Here is a 26,950-nt window from a genome sequence, read left to right on the forward strand (position 1 = left end):
TAAAGGTGCTGGGAGAGGGGGCAGAGCACCCATGCCGGCAGCCAGTCCTCTTCCCTCCGCTCTGCTCCACGGGTGCTGGGGCCAGGGGAGCAGCAGTGCCCTGACTCCTCTCCGCAGAGTCAGAGATGTGGCGTATTTGGAGCCTCTGAGGGCTGATGCAGTTTAGGCTGTTAGGGAATTAAGGCATGCGGGCGTGGCTTCAGTGAACTGGCATTTCCACCCTGCCAGGCAGCTCCGCTAATCCAGAGGTAGAACCCTCAAGGCCCAGGCTGCTGACACTGCCCTCCAGCTGTGGAGGAGGCCGAGGCCAAGGCCCTGCCCTGCCCTCTAGTGGCCTAGGTGAAAGAGACCGGGACTGGCAGCTACTGGAGCTCACCTCTACACTACTTATAGCTGGGAAGGCTGAGGGGGACAGGGGCAGGGCCCCTCAGGGCCCCTCCTAGCGCCCCTCCCAAGGTCAATGGACAACAGGGACAAGGCAGGGCCAGGCTCAGTCGGCCTCTCTCCCACCCACTGCACCATTCTGAGCCTTCTCTTTCCCTCTATTTTTCCCAGCCCACCAGAAGTACCAGACTCAGAAAGACTAAGAGCTGAGAGAACAATTCCAAAGTATCTTTTATTTATACAAAAAGGGCATGTTTAGCAAAAGACACACTGAGAAAAGAGGCTATGGCCCAGGAGACAAGGCAGGGAGGTGACAGGCCTTCTGAGGCTCTGCTGGGGTGGAGGGGGTCTGGGACAGAGTGGTGAGAAGTCCTGGGTAAGCGCTGAGCAGTGGGGGCCACAGAAAGGAGAAAGCTCCAGCTGGGTCAACACTGACGGCAGGTCACGGGCAGGACGCACAGTAACCTCGCTGCTAACTATTCCAAGGATCCCAAGTTAGTGCTGCCGACTGGAGTGAGTCACTCCCTGGTTCCTGGAGGGCACCCACCAGGGGACACAGGACAGGAAGTGCAACTTGGGATGAAGGCCAGGGAGAAGCAGGTGCCCTGCAGTGGCCAGGAAAGATCCAGACTGGAGGCGGAGGCGCTTCCTGTTACGTGCGGGCGTTCCGCTCTGTCTCTGCCAGGCACTCTCTGACTAGGGCCCGGGCATGGATGATGCCTGGGGTGGGAGTGGAGGTGGAGGTGGGGATGGGGAAGTAACATATAGGGTCTCTGTGACCCTCCCACCCACACCCTTCAGAATTAGACCGCTCCCTCTGTACCCCTTTTCCCTTCACTAAGAGGAACCATAATATAATGAAGGGCTAGACGAGATTAGAGGTTTGGCTAATCTCAAATTTGCCCTGTTGAAATACAAATTCCCTGGTCTTGTCCTGGAAATCCATTAAATCTCAATCAAATTCAATACACCTACAGATAGTGATCCTGGTCCTAGTCTAGGTTGGCTCAGGGCTTGCAGTGTCCAGAGGTCCTTCCTTTCAGGATGGGGGGTGGTGGGGGGTGAGCCAGGGCCTCACTCACCTCTCTTTAGGCGCTCCATGGCGCTCTTGCTGCCAGCATAGGTGGGCCGGATCTCTTTGCCCATCTCCTCTATGACCGATAGCAAGTCCGTGTAGGTACTCTGGGAGCCCTGGGCGCCGGGTGGCTTCATTGCCTATGTCAAAAACAAACAAACAGGGCAGTGAACTCAGACCCTAGGGGGCCTCCAGTCCTCTATCATAGGCAATTTCTCGGACCCACTCACCTGTACATAGCCCATGGAGGGCGGCCCAAAGTCGTTAAACAGTGGTCTGAAAGGAGCAGCGGCTCCTGGCACCGAGCCCGACGGCGACGGAACACTTCCAGCTGCAACATGCGAAAGTTAAGAGGTCAGCGCGGGTCAGAAACATCTTTTCCAGTGCTCCAAGCCCCCGACCGGAATCGCCCGATTCTTTCCGAAGAACTTCAGGGCTGTCCAACTTCAGGGACAAACCCCTCCCCCTGCACCCCACCAGGCCCTTACGCGACCACGCCCACTTCACAGGCCAGCAAACAGCCTCCGGAAGTGTAGGGCAAGCCCAGTCCTGCAGAACTCAAGCTGTCTTCTTTTCAAGACCTCGGCCGCCCTTACAGGCGAACAGGGATAGAGCTGGATCCTCACCTGTAGGGACTGGGGTGCCGGGCCCAGGGGTGCTGGAGCCCGGGGTACTGCTGGGGGCGGGGGCGATGGGTTTGTAGGACATCCCCAACTCCTGGGTGCGGCGGACGTCGGCCGGCCGCTCCTCCGGGGTTGGCTGCCTGGCCACTCAGCTGCGCCCTGATTGGCAGGCGGGCTGCACGCCCCTAGTAAATAGAGCTAAGGCCGGAAGGGCGGACGGGCACAAATACTCTCTCACTCCCGATTGGTGTGCAAAGATGTCACTCAGGCCTCCTCATTGGCCGACCCGGCCCCAATAGGCCGCAACCGCTGCTGATTGGCCTCTGCCTCCCAGACCTCGCACCTGTCTGCTCCGGATTGGGCGGAGGCCGACGCCCTTCGCAATTGGAGAGTTCGCGGCCTCGGACTGCGCGCCCTCAAACCGATTAGTCCCAAGACTCGAGAGGCGGGGCCTTGGAAGCCTGGACCTGGGTCTGGTCCGCCGCGTTCACGCCAAGGGGGTCCTCACAGGTGCGGGCACCGCCCTCACGCATTACTCGCGTTGCTTCGCACGTCAGCTCCGCGCCGCCGGTCACAGTCCAGCTGGGGTTGTTCTCGCCACCACCGCAGATCGCGCCTTTCCTCCGTTCCGGACGCCGGAGGACGCAGGGCTTTGACGTTCCGAGCCCTGCGTCTCACCCCGTGCGCTTTTACGTCACCTTTCGCCGGTTCAACAACCTGTTCCCGATATGCGCACGCGCCCTGCTAAAGCATTCGTTTGTTCCTATGGAAACGCCATCGTCGCACCTCTTCCTCCGAATTGCCTCGTTCTTGGGTCTAAGCTAGTGTTAGATCCAAGAGCGACCTCACAGACTCCTCAACCTGCTTCCCCCTAAACCCCCCACGCCTGTGCCACAGAATGACAATAGTAGGAACAGCTAATCTTTGTTAAATACTACGTGCCAGGCCCTGTCTCACAAAAGAGTGCCACCTGGAGCCGGAATGACAGTTGGAATCTCCCACCACCCCACCAGCAATTTTCCCTTGGGCATGTTGCTTACCTCAATATACCTCAGTTTCTCCATGTGTAACATGGAGACACAAATAATAACTGTCATAGGGTTGTTGTTTGGGTTAAATGAATATTCATAAAGTGCTTGTTGTCTCATTCTCCTCTTTTCTGTTCCATTCCATTGCCTCAAAATCTTTCCATTTCTCCACCCTCAAATTCCTTCCCTCAAACCTCATTCCCCACTACCCTAGATCTTATACTCTGCTCCAAACACTAACCCTGTCTCCCAGGCTTCTCCCTAAAACCTCTCTGTCCTTGAGTGTCCTTCTTGCCCCCCAAGTCTCATCCTCATGACGTTCACTCATCCAACAAACGTTTTATGACTATCCTCTATCCCACGCGTGTTATCTGGAAACGAATGACCATGGCTTCTCTCCTTAAGGAGCTCCTGATCTCAAGAAAGACACAGAGAAGCAAAGGAACACTGCAATAAGACTATGTGGAGACTGGGACAGGGTGCATTGGAACTTAGAGGGAGGGGCTTGCCCGGTGACAGCACAGAAGTCTTCCCCGAAGAGGTGGTGTTCAGTAGGTGAACAGAAAAAGTGTGATGTATTCTTACAATGGACTGTTATTCAGCAATAAAAAAACAAACATCTATCTACCATGAAATAACAGACATATTGCTAAATGGAAAAAGCCAGTCTGAAAAAGCCATATACTATATGATTCCAATTGTATGACATCCTGGAAAAGGCAAACTTATACAGAAAGTACACAAATTACTGGTCGCCAGGGATGCTGAGGGGTAGAATTGAATAGGTGGAGCATAAGGGACTTTTTTTTTTTTTTCATTTTTCTGAAGCTGGAAACAGGGAGAGACAGTCAGACAGACTCCCGCATGCGCCCGACCGGGATCCACCCGCACGCCCACCAGGGGCGACGCTCTGCCCACCAGGGGGCGATGCTCTGCCCATCCTGGGCGTCGCCATGTTGCGACCAGAGCCACTCTAGCGCCTGAGGCAGAGGCCACAGAGCCATCCCCAGCACCCGGGCCATCTTTGCTCCAATGGAGCCTTGGCTGCGGGAGGGGAAGAGAGAGACAGAGAGGAAAGCGCAGCGGAGGGGTGGAGAAGCAGATGGGCGCTTCTCCTGTGTGCCCTGGCCGGGAATCGAACCCGGGTCCTCCGCACGCTAGGCCGCATAAGGGACTTTAAAAAAATCTTTTAGCCTGACCAGGTGGTAGCACAGTGGATAGAGCATCGGACTGGGATGCAGAGGACCCAGGTTCGAGACCTCGAGTCCCCCAGCTGGGGCACGGACTCATCTGGTTTGAGCAAAGCTCACCAGCTTGGACCCAAGGTCGCTGGCTCGAGCAAGGGGTTACTCGGTCTGCTGTAGCCCACGGTCAAGGCACATATGAGAAAGCAATCAATGAACAACTAAGGTATCGCAACACAAAACTAGTGATTGATGCTTCTCATCTCTCTCCGTTCCTGTCTGTCTATCCCTCTCTCTGTCTCAAAAAAAAACCCATAAAAAAAGTCTTTAAAAATTTTTTTATTGATTGATTTTGGAGAGAGAGTGAGGGAGAGAGAGAAGAAGAAACATTGATTTGTTGTTTCACTTATTTATACACTCATTGGTTGATTCTTATATGTGCTCTTACTGGGGATCAAACATGCAACCTTGGCATATTGGGACAACGTTTTAACCAACTGGGCTACTCGCTACGGTGTTGATTTTTTTTTAAAGCAGTGAAACTATTCTGTATGATGCTTTAATGGTGAAATCAAGACATTAAACATTTGTCAAAAAGTTAATTTTAATGTGTGTAAATTTTTTTTTGTATTTTTATTTTTCCAAAGTTAGAAGCAGGGAAGCAGTCAGACAGACTCCTGCTTGAGCCCGACCAGGATCCATCCAGCATACCCACCAGGGGGCGATGCTCTGCCCATCTGGGGCGTTGTTCTGTTTCAACAGGAGCCATTCTAGCGCTTGAGGCTGAGGCCATGGAGCCATCCTCAGCGCCCAGGCCAACTTTGCTCCAATGGAGTCTTGGTTGTGAGAGGGGAAGATAGAGGTAGGGAGGAAGGAGAGGGGGGAAGGGTGGAGAAGCAGATTGGCGCTTCTCTTGTGTGCCCTGGCCGGGAATTGAACCTAGGACTTCCACACAGTAATCGAACCCGGGACTTCCACACACCAGGCCAACGCTCTACTGCTGAGCCAACTGTCAAGCCAATGTGTGTACATTAAAAAAGAAATCATTTCGGGCCTGACCTGTGGTGGCGCAGTGGATAAAGCGTCGACCTGGTTCGAAACCCTGGGCTTGCCTGGTCAAGGCACATATGGGAGTTGATGCTTCCAGCTCCTCCCTCCTGTCTCTCTCTCCTCTCTCTCTCTCTCTCTCTCTCTCTCTCTCTCTCCCTCTCTCTCTCTCCTCTCTAAAATGAATAAATAAAATAAAATAAATCATTTCAGCAGTTGGGGAATCTCAGGATGGGATCTAGAATATGAGAAAAGAACCTAGCTGTATTACAAATACATGAAACAGCAACTCTGGAGGGCTGGGAGGAATAAGGTGCTAATCTGGAAATGAGTGGAGTCTGTAAGAATGAAGGCAAAAGGAACTGCATGGCCTGACCTGTGGTGGCGCAGTGGATAAAGCGTCGACCTGGAATGCTGAGGCCGCCGGTTCAAAACCCTGGGCTTGCCTGGTCAAGGCACATATGGGAGTTGATGCTTCCAGCTCCTCTCCCCTTCTCTCTCTCTGTCTCTCTCTCCTCTCTCTCTGTCTCTCTCTCCTCTCTAAAAATGAATACATAAAATAAAATAATTTTAAAAAAAGTTTTTAAAAAAGGAACTGCATGTAGCACTGTACTCTAGTTGAGGAGGTGAGTTCCCAAGGGGGTATGGGTTAACAATTCTGAAACCACTGCACACACACACTAGAACTAAAAATTCAGTAGATGTAGGATGGATGATATCTCACTGCTGGAATGAGAAGTTACCTCTAAGCCCAGGGAGGAGGCTAGACCCATCCATATGGTAGTGGATTGGAATTGGAGGCATCATAGGAACTCATGTTTAGTTTCATATAGATACAGTTGGTTACATACAGAAACATTGATGAAGTGTACACACACAGGCTAGTGGATACAAATATCTCATCACTCTGCATCAGTTGAGAGGGTGTAGAAGCAATCAGCATCCAGGCCTTGGTTCCAGCACCATTCTCCTATAAAATAAAAAAGAGTTCCTTACAGAAACAGCTGATCCTAGGCCTGGGGAAGGAAATATACAACATGATCCAGGAGCAATTTGTGGTGCAGAAAGTAATAAGATGCTAAAAATAAAAACAAAACCTCAAAGGAGACTTGACCTGGGGTGGTGAACAAACAATACAATATACAAATAATGTATTATAGAATTGTGCACCTGAAACCTGTATCATTTTCTTAACCAATGTCACCCCAATAAACTCAATTAAAAATAATAATACTAGGCCCTGGCCGGATGGCCCAGTGGTAGAGCGTCAGCCTGGTGTGCAGGAGTCCCGGGTTCAATTCCTGGTCAGGGCACTCAGGAGAAGCGCCCATCTGCTTCTCCACCCCTCCCCCTCTCCTTCTTCTCTGTCTCTCTCTTCCCCTTCCACAGACAAGGCTCCGTTGGAGCAAAGTTGGCCCGGGTGCTGAGGATGGCTCTGTGGCCTCTGCCTCAGGCGCTAGAATGGCCCTGGTTGCAAAAGAGCAATGCCCCAAATGGGCAGAGCATCGCCCCCTGGTGGGCATGCCGGGTGGATCCCGGTCGGGCGCATGCGGGAGTCTGACTGCCTCCCCATTTCCAATTTCAGAAAAATACAAAAATAATAATAATAATAATAAAGAAAAAATAATAAAGCATTAGAGAAAATATCCCCACAGTGATGGGGGTATGTTAAAGGGAGACAAGAGCCCATTGCAAGAGCTCCCAGTGGTCAAAACTGGGACCATTTGAACAACAGAATAAATAAGATAGTATTGGATTATAACTTAAAATATAGAATAAATACCTGTGAATCCATACAGAAAGAAAGAAATGATTGATTGAATAAACAAACAAATAAATAAATGGAGGAGAAGAGACAAGTCTCCCATACAGAAGAATTCCAAATAATTTATGTCAAAACTCTACCCTTAAATGTAGGCTGTGTGTAGTGACTTCCTTCCAAAGAGTAGAGTATGAAAAGGGAGAAAGAAAAAGAGTAATTTTATAGTATAGAAATCTGATAAACACTGCCTCTAGCCAGGTGATCAAGGTCAACATCAGTAGGTGATATGTGCACCCTGGGTATAAGGGGTGAGACTGGCACCTTGCCCCTGTGCTCTTCCTCCCTCAAACCCATAACCCTGACCAATCATGAAGCAAACATCAGACAAAGCCCAACTTAGAGACATTATATAAAATACCTGATGAGTCCTCCTCAACACTGTCAAGGTCATAAAAAAAAAAAAAAGCAAGGATAGTCTGAGAAAGCATCACAACCACTGGATGGCATTCTGGAACAGAAAAGGGACAATTGGGGAAAAAACGGATGAAATCTGCATAAAACGTGAACTTCAGTTAATAGTAATGTATCAGTATAAATTCTTTAAGTGTGACAAATGTACCATGCTAATGTAAGATGTTACTGTGATGGTTAATCTTATGTGTCAACTTGATAGGATCACAGGGTTCCCAGACATACGGTCAAACAGGATTCTGGGTTTATGTGTGAGGATGTTTTTGAATGAGATTAATGTCTGTTGAATCAGTGGACTCAGTAAAGCAGATTGCCCTTCCCAATCAGGCGAAGACCTAAACAGAACAAAAACACTGAGTCTGAGAGAACTTCGCCTGCCTGACTGCTGAGCTGGAACATCAGTGTTCTCCGACCTCAGACGGGAACTTACTCCATCATCTTTCCTGGTTCTCAGGCCTTCGGGCTTGGACTGCAACCACAGCACAGGCTCTCCCGGGCCTCCAGCTTCCTGACTGCAGGTCATGGGACTGCTCAGCCACCATAATCAGCTGAACCAATTACTTATAATAAATATCTTGACACACATACACATCTCCTCTTGGTTCTGTTTCTCTGGAGAGCCTGCCCTAATACATAGGAGAAACTGAGTGTGGGGTGTGTGGGAACCCACTGTACTGTACTCAAAATAATTCTGTAAACCTAGAACTGTTCTAAAAATAAGTGGATACAGTATCTTGATCTGGGTGATGGTTTACCTGGGTGCACACACAGGTAAAAATTCACTGAGCAGTACTCACGATTTATGTGCTTTACTGAATGTACAGTAGACAGTGTGAAAATCTGAATGCACAGTTTCTCTCGGAAAATCAGCATCTGCGGCTCTGCTGGCTCTGCCCGCCAGGTGTCCCTCTTAGGCGGGGAAGGGGCTTTGGGTTCAGCACCGGCTCTGCCTGCCTGTTTTTCCTTCCTGGCCCTGGTTCCTGCTCCTGCTGTTATCTATTGAGACTTTCTGGCTAGCAGCATTTTTTTTAGGTGTTTTTTTTTTAAATTAATTAATTAATTTATTTATTCATTTTAGAGGGGGGGAGAGAGAAAGAGAGAGAGAAAGAGAGAGAGAGAGAAGGGGGAGGAGCAGGAAGCATCAACTCCCATAGGTGCCTTGACCAGGCAAGCCAGGGTTTTGAACCGGCAACCTCAGTGTTTCCAGGTTGACGCTTTATCCACTGCGCCACCACAGGTCAGGCAGCATTTTTTTTTAAAAAGAAAACTACTCTTAAATTTTTAAAAATTTATTGATTGGGTGGGGGGGAAGGGAGAGAAAGAGAGAAAGACACATCGGTTTGTTGTTCCACTTATTTTTGCACTCATTGGTTGATTCCTGCATGTGTCCTGACTGGGAGCAAACCCACAACCTTGGCGTATTGGGACAATGCTACCAGGCCGGGGCCCAGCAGGCTCTTTGGGATACGAAGGCACACATGAGACCTGGTGGAGTTGTGAGCACTCTTGGTGCCAGCAGCCACACGGCTGATAATTAAGTCCTATTGCAGGAATCAAAGGAGGACAAAAACGCCCAGACAACTTGATGAAGGAAGTAGGATTTACGGTGGAGCAGCATGACCCCAAAAGAGGCAACCAAGCATGTGCTCCTCGAAGTTAGATTTCTTATATCTTATATACTTTTTTTTTGTATTTTTCTGAAGCTAGAAATGGGGAGAGACAGTCAGACTCCCGCATGCGCCCGACCGGGATCCACCTGGCACGCCCACCAGGGGCGAAGCTCTGCCCACCAGGGGGCGATGCTCTGCCTCTCTGGGGCGTCGCTCTGCCATGACCAGAGCCACTCTAGCGCCTAGGGCAGAGGCCAAGGAGCCATCCCCAGCGCCCGGGCCATCTTTGCTCCAATGGAGTCTTGGCTGCGGGAGGGGAAGAGAGAGACAGAGAGGAAGGGGGGGGAGGAGAAGCAAATGGGCGCTTCTCCTGTGTGCCCTGGCCGGGAATCGAACCCGGGTCCCCTGCACGCCAGGCCAACGCTCTACCGCTGAGCCAACCAGCCAGGGCCATCTTATATACCTTTTACAGGATACAGGTTTTCATGCAAGGGGCTTGTGATCCCATTGTCTAGCCAGGCATCCCCAAACTACGGCCCACTGGGCCACATGCAGCCCCCTGAGGCCATTTATCTGGCCCCCACCGCACTTCCAGAAGGGGCACCACTTTCATTGGTGGTCAGTGAGAGGAGCACTGTATGTGGCGGCCCTCCAATGGTCTGAGGGACAGTGAACTGGCCCCTTGTGTAAAAAGTTTGGGGACCCCTGGTAGAGATATCTGTCACTCTCATAACTCCAGGATGGGTGGGTGAGTCAGAGGATAAGTGTTGGAATTTTAAATTAAGATACGTAAACATTGTCTCTTAAAGGCTTTTAAGAAAAGGGGAAGAGGATTTCAGATAAGCTCTATCTTCTTTACATTGTGTAGCAAGGGCCCCAGTCACCCTTTCAGAGAATTATAGGAAGTAGTTAATCCATAACTGGATGACTCAGTTACCCCTGCAGGCTCCCTTCCCTTGCATTCTTCTTGTTTCTTCCTTTTCAGGGAAGGGGGGCCTTCCCCTCCTTCTTCAGTCCAACCCAGCAACTCCCTCAACTCCCCAACCACGGGGCTGCCCAGGCTGGAGGCAAAGGGTGGTGGAAGGCTAACCCTGAGTGGGCTTCTGGTCTTCCCCGGCATGTACCCCCCAACACCTGCAAAGAGAACAGACCTCCCGGGCAGCAATACCATCAGTGCCAGCTGGTAGAGGGTGGCAGGAAGGGGGTAGGCTACAGTTCTAAATGAAGCCCCAGGCCGGCCAGACGGGCTGGCAGGAGAGATCACCTAATTGAGGATTAAGGATTAATTGGGATCTCCCAGGAGAGTGGCGTGGAAGCTTCTGCAGCCAGCCCTGGCACCTCGGTGTCCAGGCTCCAAGCTCCAGGCTGGGCAGAGCAGCGGTGGCTGCCCACCTGCTCTGTCTGTTGGCAGCTGACGATGAGGACCAGGAATGTGGCTGAAAGGTCCCACCTTTCTGCCCCCGAGGTTGGGCAGGCTGTGCTCTGCAGACCAGACCTTAGCTGTAGTTGGAGGAGGCTGAGGCCCACTTGGGCCTGCTCTGACCCTGAGGCATCCTCTCTTATTGACACTGTGATGTTAGAGTCCCCAGGCCTGACTGCAAGTCCCACCTCAAATTCATCCCAATTGTATGTAACTTTATACCAGTCCTTTGCTCTCCCAGAGACTCCTGGTGCCAGGCAAAGGACCCGAGGACCATGAGGGGATCACAGGCAGTTCCTGAACAAGTGTCACAAAATACAAGTGATATGTTAGGCAGAAGAATCTGGCGGTGTGTGCCACACAGACCACAGACCAGAGGGGAGAGATGGTGGTGGGGCTGTGTGACCTCTAGCAAATCACTTAGACTGGGCCTCTCGGTTTCTTCAACCTGAAAAATGGGGCTTTGAAGACCAGCACAGGGTTAGAGTGAGCAGACCTGTCATTTGGGTCACCCAGAGAGCAAACAGCAAGATACAGTTAAGAATGCAGGGCTGGGAAGTTAAGAAAGCAGGGCTGGCAGGAAGGCCTGTGTTTTCTTTTTTTTTTTTTTTGTATTTTTCTGAAGCTGGAAACGGGGAGAGACAGACAGTCTCTCGCATGCGCCCGACCGGGATCCACTCGGCACGCCCACCAGGGGGCGAAGCTCTGCCCACCAGGGGGCGAAGCTTTGCCCCTCCGGGGCATCGCTCTGTCGTGACCAGAGCCACTCTAGCGCCTGGGGCCATCTTTGCTACAGTGGAGCCTCGGCTGCGGGAAGGGAAGAGAGAGACAGAGAGGAAGGAGAGGGGGAGGGGTGGAGAAGCAGATGGGCGCTTCTCCTGTGTGCCCTGGCCGGGAATCGAACCCGGGACTTCCGCACGCCAGGCCAACGCTCTACCACTGAGCCAACTGGCCAGGGCCTAGGGCCTGTGGTTTGAGACCAGCCTGACTGTGCCTCGTCTAATGTAAGAGGAGCGCGAGACAGAGACCACCCCAGGGAGGAGACTCACGAGCAGGCAGAGGTGTGCAGTCCTCGCGCCCCCAACGCTTGGTCAGTGGTGGTGGGGGGGGGAGGCTCTGGGAAGAGCAAGCCGGCAGCCCAGGAGCTGATGTGTGTTCTGAAGGGACCAACAGCCAGAGCCTGACAGCTAAGCCGCTCCTCCCGGCTGAGAGTTACAGCTGGGAAGAGCTAAGGTTCTTTCTCAAAGGGCTCTGAGCAGCACCCCTCCAAGAGTGAAGGAGACGGATCGTGGAAAAAGCCCTCACTCACACACTTGCTCCGCCCTCTGGAGTGATCCAGACCTGGCAGAGGCCACCCGCAGGAGGCGGGGCCACCCGCAGGAGGCGGGGCCACCCGCAGGAGGAGGGGCCACCCGCAGGAGGAGGGGCCACCCGCAGGAGGAGGGGCCAACCCACACCCAGCTCTGGGAGAAGCAGGTTAGGTTTACTTGCTCATTCAGGGACCTTTTCCCGCATTTGCTGTGGGCTGGGTCCAGGATCCAGAGGGGCCACTGCTCACCTAGAGCTCACAGTACAGGGGCTTGTGGTTCATGACTTAACCTTTGGGGACCAAATACAGGGTCCTCCAGGGCGAGGAAATGAGAGGTGAAAGCCTTCTCTCCAAGTCTGAGGGTGCTTTATTGTCAGAGAAACAGAGCGGGGCACGGGGCTTGGTGGAGAAGTGGGGGTGGGGCGAGGGAGGGCACAGGCAGTGCACACGGGCGGGGGCGGCGGGGAAGAGGCAGAGGGTCCCAGCTGGAGGCAGTGGGCTTCCAGGAACACCCTAGTGGGCAGTGACTGTGATCCCAAGTTCTCTCTGCTGCCTCCAGCTTCTGCGCGGGCTCAGCGGGACATCATGCGCACGAACTCTGCCAGGACAAAGTCAGGGTTTCAGGCCTGCTCTCTGGACCCCGCTCACTCGGGATGAGGCCAGTATCCCGTCCTTGAGGTGCGAGGGAGTGTGGTCAAAGGCAGGGCCTGCAAGGGAGTCCCCTGGGTCTGACAGGTCCTCGGTCTCAGGATGAATTCCTGAGAGAGGACGGGGGCTGCTTAGCCCGAGGCCTGGCACACAGCGGTGACGCTGTCTTTGTTGTTCTCTGTCTGTTTAAAAGCTTCCGGGGTGCGCGGTGGCACACAGTACCTTCAAAGTCAATCAGGCCGTCCCCGTTGAGGTCGATGTCGTGAAGGATCTCGTCCACCTCCCGCTGGCTCAGGCGTTCCCCCAGCAGGACCTTGAGGGCCGCCCGGAGTTCAGTCAAGCTGATGCAACCATCTCCATTGGTGTCAAACTGTGGCAGCATTGGTCATGGTGTCAGGTCACCGACGAACCATCCATTCTCAGCCCCTCACCCACAGCGAACACGCAGGCCCTGTCCCACCGCCAGCCCCCCCTGGCCACACCTCTCGGAAGGCATCCCGCAGCTCCCTGACTCCGATCATGTCCGCTGTCTCAGCCAGCAGTTTGGGGCCCATCAGCTCCAAAAAGTCTTCAAAGTCCACCTTCCCGCCACCTGGGGGCCACACTCATGAGACCTGGGCCATCAGAGACTCCTGCCCAGCCCTGACCCTCCTGTTCCCTCCCCTTCTGGCTCCAATGATTCAGCTGGGTGAGTAGCCTCTTGGATACTCAGTTTAAAACACGAGAGTGATCGGTCCTGGCCCCGCCCACCTCCTAAGGAATGGTGAGATTCTTTGGAGGTGAGTCACTGCCTAGAAAATGACCAAGGTCTGGATACTGGGGGCCAGCTGGTGCAGGCATCTCTGTGCCTAGGCTGCCCGGCTGCCCTGGCCTGCCACTGGCCCTGGCCTCTGGAGAACTGGGGATGGCGCAGGTCTGAGGCACATACTGATTTGCTGTGAAATCTCGATGAGCTCCATCTCCGTGGGCATGTAGCCCAACGTCCGCATGCAGGCGCCCAGCTCCTGGTAGCCGATGTAGCCATCCCGATCTCGGTCAAACTCTTGGAAGGCGATCTGCAGCTCTGCCAAGCAAGGCAAGGTCAGTCCTTCCCCAATATCCCTACCCTGGATCCCAGCTTAGATCAGCCTCACCCTTCTCCCCTTGATACAATCATTCTCTCCTTCTAAATATCAGTTTCTCTTTGCTGCCACAGAACCTTTGCACATGCTATTCCTACAATTCAATTTGTCCTTTCAGCAAATATTTAAGGTACATCTACATGTGCCAGGTTCTTCTCTAGGGAGTGGAGATATGTTAATGAAGAAAGAAAAAGAATGAAAGGGAGGAAGGGCCTGACCAGGCGGTGGCACAGTGGATAGAGCGTTGGACTGGGATGCGGAGGACCCAGGTTCGAGACCTTGAGGTCACCAATTTGAGCGTGGGCTAATCTGGGTTAGAGCAAAAGCTCACCAGCTTGGACCCAAGGTCACTGGCTCAAGCAAGGGGTCACTCGGTCTGCTGAAGGCCCGCGGTCAAGGCACATATGAGAAAGCAATCAATGAACAACTAAAGTGTCACAATGCGCAACGAAAAACTAATGATTGATGCTTCTCATCTCTCAGTTCCTGTCTGTCCCTGTCTATCCCTCTCTCTGTCTCTGTAAAAAAAAAAAAAAAGCCTGACCAGGCGGTGGCGCAGTGGATAGAGCGTCAGACTGGGATGCCAAGGACCCAGGTTCGAGACCCCGAGGTAGCCAGCTTGAGCGCGGGCTCATCTGATTTGAGCAAAGAGCTCACCAGCTTGGACCCAAGGTCACTGGTTCGAGCAAGGGGTTACTCGATCTGCTGAAGGCCCCGCGGTCAAGGCACATGTGAGAAAGCAATCAATGAACAACTAAGGTGTTGCAATGCGCAACAAAAAACTAATGATTGATGCTTCTCATCTCTCCGTTCCTGTCTGTCTGTCCCTGTCTATCCCTCTCTGACTCTCTCTCTGTCTCTGTAAAAAAATAAATAAATAAATAAATAAATAAATAAAAAAAACAAGGAGGAAGGAAGGGAGGGAGGGAGGAAGGAAGGAAGAAAAATAGAAAGGAAGAAAGAAGAGAGGGGGTAAATACCTGACCTCATGGAACTCACATTCTGGAATGCCCTCCCCTCCCCCTATGTCACCTACTGTAAGAAATGCAGACCCCTCCAGTCCATTTGTAATTGTATTGAAAGCACTTAGCACCATTTGTGCTTGTTGACTTATTGACATCTGTCTCCAGAGGACACAGGCTATATCTGTCCACTTTGCCATGGTTTCCAGTGTTCAGCACAGGACCAGGCACAGAGTGGACACCCACTGAATGAACAAATATAAAGGGGGCCCATGACCCACCTGGCAAACAAGAACAGGCGACTGACAGCTGGGAGTTTTGTCAACCCATCCCTGCTCAGTCTTGTCCCCAGTCTCCTCACACAGGTCTTTTTATTTTTTTTTAATGTGCCTTGACCGCGGGCCTTCAGCAGACCGAGTAACCCATTGCTTGAGCCAGTGACATTGGGCTCAAGCTGGTGAGCTTCTGCTCAAACCAGATGAGCCCTCGCTCAAGCTGGCGACCTCAGGGTCTGGAACCTGGATCTTCCGCATCCCAGTCCGACTCTCTATCCACTGCGCCACTGCCTGGTCAGGCTCACACAGGTCTTTTGCAGCCTTCTTCTTGCTCCTAGTTCCTCCTGGGGCCTGCTAAGTCCCCCGCCTGATGCCCCCGCCCCTGTGTGCACCCCCACACCCACCCCTCCGGATACTCTAGTTCTTGCCCAAACCTTTTACCTTCAATCTCCTCCGGCCGCAGCTCCCGGTCCTGAGGGGGCACAGAGGGGTTAGGAATTCTCTCGACTCCTTGCTTCTTGCTCCCTGGGGCTCCCCACTCAGCCCCCACAACATGCATGCACAGGGCCATTGTCTGTCTTACCCTGCTCAGACCCAGTTTCTCCAACCATGCCCGCTGACTGGCCTGGGGATCTGGGGTTCCCCTTTTCCCTGCCACCTGCCAGCCCTCTCCAAGGGCCGTCCCACCCTCTGCCACCCTCTCCAAGGGCACACAGCCCCATTTGTCAGAAGTGGGTCTGGGATTGGGCAGACCCCAGGCTTGGAGCCTCAATGTCACTGTCTGTCTCCTGAGAGCCTGCCACCTGCCAGCCCATCTCTGACATTTCTCTGGTCTCTCTCTGCCTCCCCCCGCCCCAGCCCTGGATCTGTGTGCCTTTGCTCTGACCTCCCCACTCAAAGCAAGGGAACCAGGGCGGCGGGCGGGCGGGCGGGTGGGCCGGCCGGCCGGGGGCCGTACATACAAGCTGGGTGGCAGCGATGCTGGGCCGCAGGAAGATGCAGGCAGGCCCCACCAGGCTGGTGAGCACCGAGTAGCCCTGGACGCCTGACCCAGGGCCCCCCTGCTCATCAGGGCCGAGGCTGAAGCCTGGGCTGTGGTGGGAGCCCCCCGGGGGGGAGCCAGGCCACTGCCAGCTGTCCTGCAGCAGAGCGGGCCATGAGCTGGGGCAGTGGCTCCTCCGTGCCCCTACTCACCAGCCTCTCCTGGGTTTGGCACCTGGCATCGGATAGAGGGGGCCTCACCTATGACCACCCTAAGCTGGAAGGGTCCTCCCCTTGCTGCTGAGCTGGGCAAACTGAGGCCCAAGAAGAACAAAGGACTTGGCCAAAGTCACTCAGAAAGCCAGTGGCAAGGTGAGACCTTGAGCTTAAGCTCTGTGTCCCCTCAGGTCAAGACTCACTAGCACAGAGCAGGGTCAGGCAGTTAAGTGGGCAGCTGAAGGCCTGTTGAGCTTGGCAGGGGAGGCCCAGGGGGAACCAACCCCTCCACCCCCCTGCGGGGCCCATCTCTAACCCCGCTTGGCCTCACACAGGGCCCTGCCCACCGACCTGACCCTCCAAGGTCCAGCTCAGGTTCCTGGCCTTGGCTTCTCCCCCTTAGCCCTCCTACCTTAGGCCGCCGGTGTCGGGGCCGCCCGGCACAGTTTCCCATGGGCCCCTGAACCATGCCAGGCCTGGAGTCCCGGGGGTGGCCCAGGGCTGGGCCTCAGCAGATGCTGTGGGCTCCCGCCAGGTCCCAGCTGCTTCTAGCGAGTCTGGGAGCATGCAGGGGATTTTCCTGGGGTTTTGTGGGCAAGATTGGGGCGGGTGGGCAGGCGGGGAGCTCTGGGCAGGGGGGCTTGGGTCGTAATCTGGGATTATCTCTGAGCATCTCTGCTGGTTAGGGGGGCCACTCGAGGCCCAAGGCCCCCTGGAATGCTCAGTCTCCCCGTGTTCACTCCCGAGGGTCTTCCAGGTACCCCTTCACTAGCACCCCTCTCCTCCCAACCCCTTCCCTTCATCGCTCCCAATCAGGAGAGATTTAAATCCTTCAGAAGCAGAGCCTGGGCCTTGGAGGAGGAGGCCCGGTGCCCAGTGTGCCAAGGTGGTCTGGCCATCTCACCCATCTGAACGGCAGACGATAGCAGCTGGTGTGAACTCTGCAGGTCCTCCCTTCGCTGCCTGAGTGGAGTGGCCACCTCTGCCCAGCCCCCTGTGCCCTTCCTGCCGGGGCCCTGGCCTCACCTCCGAGCCCCTGCCCAGCCTGCCTGCCCTGGGCACCGCTGCTTGGGCCAGCCCTCCACCCCCTGTATTCAGATGAGCAGTTGAAGGGAGCCGCCTCTGGGTGCCTTGGGCCTGCAGCGAGGCTTGGTGAGGACCCGGCCAGGGAGGGGCGTCGGCCTCCCTCCTGAGCGGCTGACTGACCCGCCATCACTGTGCACGTCCAGGGACTCCTCCCCAGGCTCAGCCCTGGGTCTGTCCCACAGGGCCCCTGCCGGGGTGTGGGCTCCCCTCTGGGTGCTCCTGGTCTCCTCAGCTGGGGTGGCCCCACACTCCTGCCCACGTTACCTGCCCATAGGCCGCCTGCACCTGGGCCTCGAGCTCCCGCAGGAGCAGCCGCCGCCTGGTGACGGCTGTGCTGGCGGTGGCCCGGCTGGGCCCTGTGGTGCCCTCAGAGGGCCTGGTGTCCCCCGTGGGAAGGCTGTCACCTTCTGGGCCCTGGGGAAGGGCCATGGCGACCAGGGCTTGGCACTTCTTGCTGGTTGGGGGGACACCGCCCCACTCTGGTCTCCCTGGGTTAGCAGAAATGTTGCTCAGTGGGCAGCTCTGGGTGTGGTCCGCTCAGGGTCCCTGCTTCTCTCCTCACTGTTCCTGCTCCATGGACTGGGATGGCCCCAGGCCCCTCAAATCCCATAGCTTTCCTAGCTCCCCATGCCCCTGAGACAGAGCCCCCCCAAATCCTAGCTTTCCCCTCTCCCTGCTCCCCTCCCACTTTCCTGGTGGCCACTGACGGCCCCTGGCGCTTCACAGGACCCCCTGTGCATACCCGGGGTGCCCAGCCTCTCTGGCTCTGGACTTCTGAATCTCCTCGCATCCCTCCTCCTGTTTCTGTCCTGCTCTCTGCCCCTCTCTCTGCCCCCTGCCCCGTGGTGGCTCCGTGTCTGCCTTGCCTGCAGCCCTTCTCTCTACCCCGACCCCCTGTAGACACTCGTCCAGTGGTATCTGTGGGCATTGGTCTGTCTTTCTGTCTCTCCATCCTTGTTCTTCTAATCTCTCCACCATCCTCCCTCCCAGCTCCCGGATTGGGGAAAGACAGGTCCCCCACTCCCATCCCAGACCCTCCCCTCCCCCCACCACAGGGTACCTCTGAGCGTTCCCCTCCCCCGTCCTACGTCCTACCAGCACCTCCCCTGAGCATCTGCTGACCTCCCACCTCCTGCTTCTCAGGGAAAAGGACGGGGGTGACCTAGGCTGCCCCGACTGGTTCTTGTGCCCCTTTGTTATGTCTCCATCTACTTACCACCCAGCTGCCTGCTCCTCACCTCCCAGAATGAGGTCAGCTGTCCTGCCCAGCCCTGCTCCAGGCCTTCATGATTTATTCACCTGCCCCCCACCCCCAGCTTTTGTCCGAGGGAACCAGATCCTGCCGGAGGCCTGCCACCTGAGCTGCGGGCTCTGGCCTCTCTTGTCCACGCACGGCCATCCATTCATGCATTCATTTTGCAAACACCTAAGGCCAGCTGGGACCCAGACCCGGGCCAGCGTTTGGGCCCACATGACACATCTCATCTGCCTGAGGTTCCACTGCCGGGCACATCGAACTCAGAAAAGGGCCAACAGACTGTCTCCAAGTGCTTGGGAGCTGCATGGAGGAGCTGAGAGGATGGAGCATCGCCCACCCACGTTTACCCTGGGCTTTGCCCTGGGCCCACGTTGGGGCCCCCAGCAGGGATCAGCTGTGAACCTGCAGTGCTCCAGGTGCAGGAGTCGAGGGGACATGGGGGGCAGAGGCTCTCAGGGGAAGCAGGGGTCAGTACCCCCTGGAGAGGGTACAGCGGGCCAGGGGTTGGAGAACATTTTGGAGGGGCTGAATATTTAGCGAATGTTTGCAGAGAGCCTTCTGTGTGCCCTCCTGGGTGCTGGACCCCAGCTGAGTTTACAACAAGCTGCAGCTCCTTTGGAAGAGTTTGACAGCTCCTCAAAATGAGGTGCCACATGACCGAGAGGTGCCACTCCTAGGTATAGACCCGGGAAACTGAAACAGAAGTTCACTCACGATCTGTACGCTAATGTACCTAACAGCGAACAATTGGAACAACCCAAATGTCCCTCGGTGGATGAGGGGTGAAGAAGATGTTCATGTTCATACAACGGAATACTGTCCAGCCGTAGGAAGGGGTGACACGCAGACACACAGCAACACTGATGAACCGCGGAAACACGCTCAGTGAAGGCAGCCAGACACACAGACCACATTGTATATAATGTCCTTCATATGACGTGTCCAGAATAAGCAAATTTATAGCAACAAAATAGGTTAGTGGTTGCCAAGGAGTGCGGAGGAGGAATGAAGAACGACTGCTAATGGGCATGGGGTTTCTTTTTGGGGTGATGAAAATGTCCTGGAATTAGCCTGACCAGGCGGTGGCGCAGTGGATAGAACGTTGGACTGGGATGCAGAGGACCCAGATTCGAGACCTCGAGGTCACCAGCTTGAGCACGGGCTCATCTGGTTTGAGCAAAGCTTGGACCCAAGGTCGCTGGCTTGAGCAAGGGGTTATTCAGTCTGCTGAAGGCCCATGGTCAATGCACATATGAGAAAGCAATCAATGAACAACTAAGGTGTCTCAACGAAAAACTGATGATGGATGCTTCTCATCTCTCTCTGTTCCTGTCTGTCTATCCCTGTCTATCCCTCTCTCTGACTCTCTCTGTCTCTGTAAAAAAAAAAAGAAAAAGAAAAAGAAAAAGAAAAATGTCCTGGAATTAGAGAGTGGTTATGGTTGCACAACACTGAATACGTTAAAAATGACAGAAGGTCCACTTTATCAGGGTGAATTTCATGTAGCAATAAAGCTGTTTATTTATATATATTTAAAAACCTACCAAAGGCAGGTGCTGATGTATACATGACCTGGAGTGGGGGCTGGACAGAGGGAGGTGCCCAGCCTACTGGGACAGAAAAGCTGCCTCTGGGCCCCAGAGCAGGAGGCCCCAGGGTGGCCACGGAGCCAGGCCACAGGCTGGGTCCATGGAACCAGAGGACTGTAGGTAAAAATAGCCAGGCTTGGTATAGCACAGTACCAAGCCATGCTGAATGACAGCCTATCCCGGGGACCTGAGCAGGACGGCTGGACGGGGGTGAGCTCCAGGAGTCGGCACCCTGGATGGCAGGGGTCTCCCCTACTCCCCGGTCTGTGGAGCTGGTGCACAGAGAGAGGGGGTAGATGCTTGAGGTGGTGAAGCTCTCTGAGCCTTGCTGTCCTTGTCTGTACAATGGGAACAGGATACCCTCCCTCCCAGCGTATTGTAGAGATTAAATGAGATCATTTATATAAAAGCTCTTTGTAAGCTGATAAGTGCTGAGCAGATGTTCCTCCAGCTGTGGATCAGGGATATAACTCAGCTCTGGCACAACCTCCCCCAACCCCTCCCAGCCCCAGGCAGCTGTGAACTCAAATGAAGCTAAGGGATGCTGGCAGTTAGGCGTGACAGCTTTCACCCCACTTTTGGGGTGGGTACTTATGCCTCTGAGAAGCATCCCTTCCTATTCTTGTGGCTCTGACAGGAAGACTAGGTAAAGACATCCAGCTCTGTCAGGCCCGTTTTTTTTTGTTTGTTTTTTTCGTTTTTTTTTTCTGAAGCTGGAAACGGGGAGAGACAGTCAACAGACTCCCGCATGTGCCCGACCGGGATCCACCTGGCACGCCCACAAGGGGCGACGCTCTGCCCACCAGGGGGCGATGCTCTGCCCCTCCGGGGCGTTACTCTGCCGGGACCAGAGCCACTCTAGCGCCTGGGGCAGAGGCCAAGGAGCCATCCCCAGCGCCCGGGCCATCTTTGCTCCAATGGAGCCTTGGCTGTGGGAGGGGAAGAGAGAGACAGAGAGGAAGGAGGGGGTGGGGGTGGAGAAGCAAATGGGCGCTTCTCCTATGTGCCCTGGCTGGGAATCGAACCCGGGTCCCCCGCATGTCAGGCCGACGCTCTACCGCTGAGCCAACCGGCCAGGGCCTCTGTCAGGCCCCAGTTTTCAAGGAAGACCACCACACCCCCTGAGAGCCTCCCCCAGACACGCCTGCCTCCAGTAGGGGCAGTTAGGAAGACTGGGCTGCAAGTGTCGGGTGGGCCTACTGGTAGGCAGGCACTGGACTTTGCTGGGAAGGACACAGCCGTCCCAGGTCCAGGAGTGTTCCCAGCATTGGGGTTCTCGGATTCCCCAAGACAGAAAACAAGAAGAAACTCCAGAGAAATTTCCAGACAGATTTTATTAAGCTTATGCTGGAGCACAAGGGAGGCAGCTGAGAGGAAAGGAAGGTCCTCTGAACTGGCCCAGGGGCTGGCCCTGCTTGGCTGTTTTCATAAGCTGGGTACAAAGTGGGCTTGTGGAAAAAGGCAGGCATTTTGAAAAAATTTCCATTTCAGGCTCTGGCCGGTTAGCTCAGTCTGTCAAGAGCAGCGGTCCCCAAACTACGGCCTGCGGGCCGCATGCGGCCCCCTGAGGCCATTTATCCGGCCCCCACCGCACTTCCGGAAGGGGCACCTCCTTCAATGGTGGTCAGTGAGAGGAGCATAGTTCCCATTGAAATACTGGTCAGTTTGTTAATTTAAATTTACTTGTTCTTTATTTTAAATATTGTATTTGTTCCCATTTTGTTTTTTTTACTTTAAAATAAGATATGTGCAGTGTGCATAGGGATTTGTTCATCGTTTTTTTTATAGTCCGGCCCTCCAACGGTCTGAGGGACAGTGAACTGGCCCCCTGTGTAAAAAGTTTGGGGACCTCTGGTCAAGAGTGTCATCCCAAAACACTGAGGTTGTGGGTTCTATTTCCGGTCAGGCACGTAGGGAAAGCGACCAATGAGTGCACGACTAAGTGGAACAACAAATGAATGCTTCTCTCTCTCTCTCTCTCTCTCTCTCTCTCAATTCCTCCCTCCCTTTCTCTGTCTCTCTAAAATCAACCAATAAATAAAAAAATGTATAAAACTTCCCGCTTCAGGGTCGCATGACTTCATTTCCCTGCTGCGTTGTCCGGTGACTATGTTCATACCGCGATGGAGGGGCGAGATGAAGGTGTAGTTTACACCCACTACCTCAGGAAGGCCGCAGAGCCATCCAACCTCAATCAATATACATGAGGGTCAGTGGTTTCACATCCGCAAGGAAGCAAGCAGTGAGAAGGGAGATAAAATCAGCTACCCCTGCGTTTTTGAGCAGGGAGTGGAGAGGGGATGACAATCAGATTATCCCGAGTGCCTTCTGGCCACCTGGTCTTCACTTGACTTCCTGCCACCTGGTATTTTTCACTCCCAAGCCCAAGCCCCTGTGTTGTCTGAGGAGGTCCTGCTCATTCCAGCCTCTCTTTCCATCAGCCCAGATCCCCCGGGGCCAGCTGTAGTTGAAGGATACAGAGCACTTAAACTCAGTCCAAAAATGGTTTGGATCTGATAGACCTTAAAGAAGAAAAAAATGAGGGTTAAAAGTGTGGTCCCTGAAGCCATCCAGACCTGGGTTTCAATCCTATTTACTAGCTGTGTGACCTTGGGAAAGTCACTTAACTTTTCTCTTTCAGTTGCATCCTCTGTAAAACAAGGATAAGGATAGTACCAAGCTGAAGGTTGTAATATTTGTAAGTTCTCGACACAGCCATCAGACCCTAAGAATTAGTTGTTATTATCATGGACAGAGGAAATGTGCATGGGTAAGTCTGCTGAAATTTTATTCCTTCATGCAACAAGCATTTACTGAGCACCTACTGTGTGCTGGTGCTGGGGACCCAGCAGCGAGCAAGGTGCTCAGTCCTGGCCCCCTGTGGGCTCGGAGGAGTTACATGTGTTTAGTGGTGGGTGGGGGAGAGAGTGGCTGTGTGGGGTCTCTTGCAGATAGGGTACACCCATGCAGAGAAGCAGGTAGGCCTGTCTGGCCCTGCCCCCAGCACACCCAGCCTGGCCTGGCACTCGGCAGAGTGACCGGTGCGTTCCCGGGATGGGGCATGGAGGACTGGGGCGGGGGGCGGGGCAGAAGCCTCTGGGCTCCTCTCGGCTTCTGGGCACTTGTCCTTCACCCCAGGCGGGTGAGTAGGGTCTGGACCTGGTTGGGGGCAGTCCCGGGCTGAGTCATCCTCTTTCCAGAGGGTCTGACACCATGCTGCCCACCTCTTGAGTCCTGCAGCCCCATGGGCAGTACTTCATCCTGCTGTCTGTCTGTCTCTCCCAATGCCATCCTCTATCACCATCTACTTCCGTGCCCGAGGTCCGCACCTGCTCCTGCGAGAGGCTGAAGGGCACAGGCGGGACACATGCGGGGCACAGGTGGGGCACAGGGGGGGCTCAGGCGGGGCTCAGGCGGGTCACAGGCGGGACACAGGCGGGGCACAGGCGGGACACAGGCGGGGCACAGGCGGGGCTCAGGCGGGGCACAGGCGGGACACAGGCGGGGCACAGGCGGGGCTCAGGCGGGTCACAGGCGGGACACAGGCGGGGCTCAGGCGGGGCACAGGCGGGGCTCAGGCGGGGCACAGGCGGGACACAGGCGGGGCACAGGCGGGGCACAGGCGGGACACAGGCGGGGCTCAGGCGGGACACAGGCGGGGCACAGGCGGGGTTCAGGCGGGGCACAGGCGGGGCACAGGCGGGACACAGGCGGGGCTCAGGCGGGACACAGGCGGGGCTCAGGCGGGGCACAGGCGGGACACAGGCGGGCTCAGGCGGGGCACAGGCGGGGTTCAGGCGGGGCTCAGGCGGGGCAGTCAGGCTGCTCCTCGGACTTGGGCCAGTGCCAGAAGTGGAACTGAGGGGGCGTGGCCAGGGCGATTTCTCCCAGCTGTTCCTTGGTCTCTCCTGGGGCACTGTGGGGCTCAGGGCCCCCTCTCAAAACCAGTGTTGGAGCCATGGTCTCCATTCTTCCTCTGAAGTCCATCCTCTCCCGGAAGGCTGCAACGTTAGGGTTTTTATCCTATTCCTCTGTCCTGTCCCCACACTCCTGTCCCCCCACCCGGGCTCTGCAGGGCCATGCGCATGCTGCTGGCTGGGGGGGGGTAGTGCTGGAAGGAGGAGGTGGTGACTGAGGAAACCTGGCTGCGGCCCTCTTCTGGCCTCCTGTGTGAGTACTTGTGCCCAATGGGTTCAGGTGCTGTGCCTTGAGGTGCAAAACTAGGGTAGGGTACAGCTGAGCTCAGCGCCCCTGACTGAGCTGTGTCACCCCCAGGTGTACGGGCAGCTTCCCAAGTCCAGGACGGAGACCTCACCCTGTACCATTCCTATGCCATCCTGTGCCATCTGGGCCACTTCCTCGGTAAGTCCTGAGGTCCAGAAAAGTGCCTGATGGGTCCCAGCAGAATGTTCGGGGGACTGAGCTGTCGCACAAGCCACCACCAGAGTCCTGCCTGGCTGAAGAGCAGTCCGGTGGCCCCCCTGGAAGGGGCAAGGCCAGGGTTAGGAGGGCTCTGGGTTATGGGGCCGGGGTGGCCGGTCCCCCGGAGCAGGAGCAACGCAGCTCAGGCTAGCGCCTAGCGGGGTGGTGCTTCACGGTTTCACCGTGCCCATTTCTCGGACAGCAGTTCAGAGGAGGCCGCCTGCCCCCACGTGCGTCCTTGCAGGTACAGCCAGGGGCTTCCAAGTCGACCTCTTCCCGCCTGTGTCTTCCTGCTCTGGCTTCATCTGCATCTGGAAAGCCCACGGTTACAGAGGGTCGGCCTGTGGCCTTGTCTTCAAGGTGGTCGAACATGGCTTAGGGAGGTGGCTGCTCACCTTTAGCCAGAGTGAGGGAGGGGGTATAGAAAAGTCCCGGTCCCAGGAGGATGTGGCAGTTAGGGAAGGGGGCAGAAGTGCAGTGGGGCCCTAACTTCTGCAAGACTGAGGGTGAAGAGAGAGACCTTCTGCAGCCTGTCACCTCCTCTTTCTGCCCCTATGTGGTCCTGCCCACACAGCCAAGTTCTGTCCAGCCCCACAAACAGCCACCCCTCGGGCCTAGGGAAACAAGCCGGAGGTTTAGTTCACCTTTGCAGGGAGCAGACTTTGAGGAGGGGGCTTAGGGCCATTTGGGCAGGAAACTCTGAGTCCCTGGGCCCAGGGGTATGGCCCAAGGGGCAGGTGTGGGCCTGGCCCGTGGAGTTGGGAGCAGCAGAGTTGGACAGAGCCGGGCCTCCAGAACAAAGGACCTGGCTGCCCAGGCCCGAGGCCTGCAGGCATTTGGGGGGAGTGATGCAGCAGATAGAATCTGACCTACTGCCTGGCAATGGCCAGGGCTCTATGGCAAAGACCAGCAGGAGGTAGCACTGGTGAACCTGGTGAGCAATGGTGTGGATGACCCCTGAAAGCTCTGTAGCCACCTCACCCACCACAACTATGTGAGTGGGGGCCAGGGCTGGGGCTCAGGGGCACGGGGTGGGCGCGGAGGTAGTATGGCCAGGCACGCTGCCTGGCCCCATCAGGTCACTCCCGCTCACAGGATGAGGGCAAGGCCCGGAGTGTTCAAGAGCTGCTTGCTGGAGCACCTGAGGCCTTCTGAGACCCTGCTGGCCTAGAACCAGGGGTGCCAGGCCTTCACTGTGTGTGACCAGGTGCCTGCTGGGTCGGGCCCACTGTGGGTCTATTTCTCAGATGGGCAGACAGAGGCCCAGAGTGGACCATGACTGGTCACTGGAGCAGCCAGAGATCTGGCCTCAGTGCCCATCTCTCACGACCCTGCTCAAGGCCCCCGGCCCCTGCCCTGCAGATCTCCACAGACTACAACCCCCTGGATTCACTGCTGATTCACCAGGTTCTGGCCCCCGGCGGCCTGGACTCCCTCCCCTTGCTCTTGGCCCACACGGCTCGCCTCAGGGCCCGGCCCAAGCTCAAGGCCTTCCTGGCCTCCCTCCAGCATGTGAACCGCTCTGTCTTTGGAGCCCGAAAGATAGGAGCCCACTCAGCAGCACCAGGGAGAGGGGCCGCCTCTCGGAACCAGTGAACGTGGTGAGAGGAAAGCTGTGTTGTCAATGAGGGGCCAGGTGGGCACAGGGGACCTTCTGCTCCTTCCCAGATGGCATCAGGGCCAAGGAGGGCTGGGCTGGGAGGCCGGGTGGCTGGGCCCCGAAAGGCATTAGAACTGAAGCACGTCGCCCTGTGTGTCACCCACGGTCACCCCCGGCAGCGGGGCAGGAGGCTAGCAGGACCAGGTGCATGGCTGGAGGCCGGTCTGCAGCTCTGGCCAGACTCCCGCTACTCGGGGAGCCACGTGGAGGGCACAGGTTTCCCTCAGCTTCAGGGAGCCCCCGTGAGCACCGGGCGGGAGTGTCCCGCTGCCTGCCCACGCCAGTCCACCCCACCTCTCCCTCCCGACAGGCTGTGGATGCCTGCCCTCGCCCCCGACCCCCAGTGCTCCCCTGTGAGCCGCCCGAGGACTCTTCCCTCCCTGGACCCAGACGCTGGGACCGGAAGTCGGAAGTCAGGACCCCGTCTCTTCTTCCCCAGCTGTGCAGCCTTGGACAAGCGGCTGGTCCTCTCTGAGCCTGTTTCCTCCTTGACGTCTCCGGCGGTCACAGTGCCACCCTGTTTACCGAGCACCTCCCATGTGCCAGACATGCGAGAGCTCTCAAGACCTCATCTTACAGACGAGAACACTGAGGTCAGGGCTGGAATTTGGACCCTGACTGCCAAACCTTGTTTTTTTTCCAAACAGCCCAGAAAATGCTCTCCAGTGTGCTCTGGACAAATGAAGCGATCATTTAAAATGTTAACGTAAGTTAAATGTTAAATATCCTGATTGAAATAAACTCAAAGGCACGGAGAATTTTAGAAACAATAGCATAAGTCGCATCTACCCCCACCCTCCGCCCCCGGCTGGCTCTCAC

At 55.5% G+C, this 26,950-nt stretch overlaps 2 protein-coding genes and 1 pseudogene across 4 annotated transcripts; 1 reads left to right on the forward strand and 2 right to left on the reverse strand.

Annotated features, from left to right (window-relative positions):
- Nucleotides 1-591: 591 nt before the first annotated feature.
- CDK2AP2 (cyclin dependent kinase 2 associated protein 2) lies at nt 592-2,776 on the reverse strand. 2 transcript variants are annotated; one of them, XM_066252212.1, is made up of 4 exons: nt 2,086-2,776; nt 1,690-1,790; nt 1,467-1,599; nt 592-989 (listed from the first exon to the last, which is right to left on the reverse strand). In XM_066252212.1, the coding sequence occupies exons 1-4, from the start codon at nt 2,165-2,167 to the stop codon at nt 880-882; spliced, it is 426 nt and encodes a 141-aa protein (XP_066108309.1). In that variant the 5' UTR covers nt 2,168-2,776; the 3' UTR covers nt 592-879. The 2 variants fall into 2 exon arrangements, with proteins under 2 accessions (XP_066108309.1, XP_066108310.1); XM_066252213.1 differs by having other exon boundaries at nt 592-1,104; nt 2,086-2,768.
- A 9,538-nt stretch (nt 2,777-12,314) lies between these two features.
- On the reverse strand, nt 12,315-16,648 carry CABP2 (calcium binding protein 2). 2 transcript variants are annotated; one of them, XM_066254073.1, is made up of 7 exons: nt 16,529-16,648; nt 15,882-16,058; nt 15,361-15,391; nt 13,490-13,624; nt 13,044-13,153; nt 12,784-12,931; nt 12,315-12,511 (listed from the first exon to the last, which is right to left on the reverse strand). In XM_066254073.1, the coding sequence occupies exons 1-7, from the start codon at nt 16,583-16,585 to the stop codon at nt 12,486-12,488; spliced, it is 684 nt and encodes a 227-aa protein (XP_066110170.1). In that variant the 5' UTR covers nt 16,586-16,648; the 3' UTR covers nt 12,315-12,485. The 2 variants fall into 2 exon arrangements, with proteins under 2 accessions (XP_066110170.1, XP_066110171.1); XM_066254074.1 differs by lacking the exon at nt 15,882-16,058.
- Nucleotides 16,649-23,013: 6,365 nt separating this feature from the next.
- Nucleotides 23,014-26,067, forward strand: LOC136327983 (glutathione S-transferase P-like; annotated as a pseudogene).
- Nucleotides 26,068-26,950: the final 883 nt, after the last annotated feature.

This window comes from Saccopteryx bilineata, chromosome 1, assembly GCF_036850765.1.
Source record: "Saccopteryx bilineata isolate mSacBil1 chromosome 1, mSacBil1_pri_phased_curated, whole genome shotgun sequence".
NCBI lineage: Eukaryota > Metazoa > Chordata > Mammalia > Chiroptera > Emballonuridae > Saccopteryx > Saccopteryx bilineata.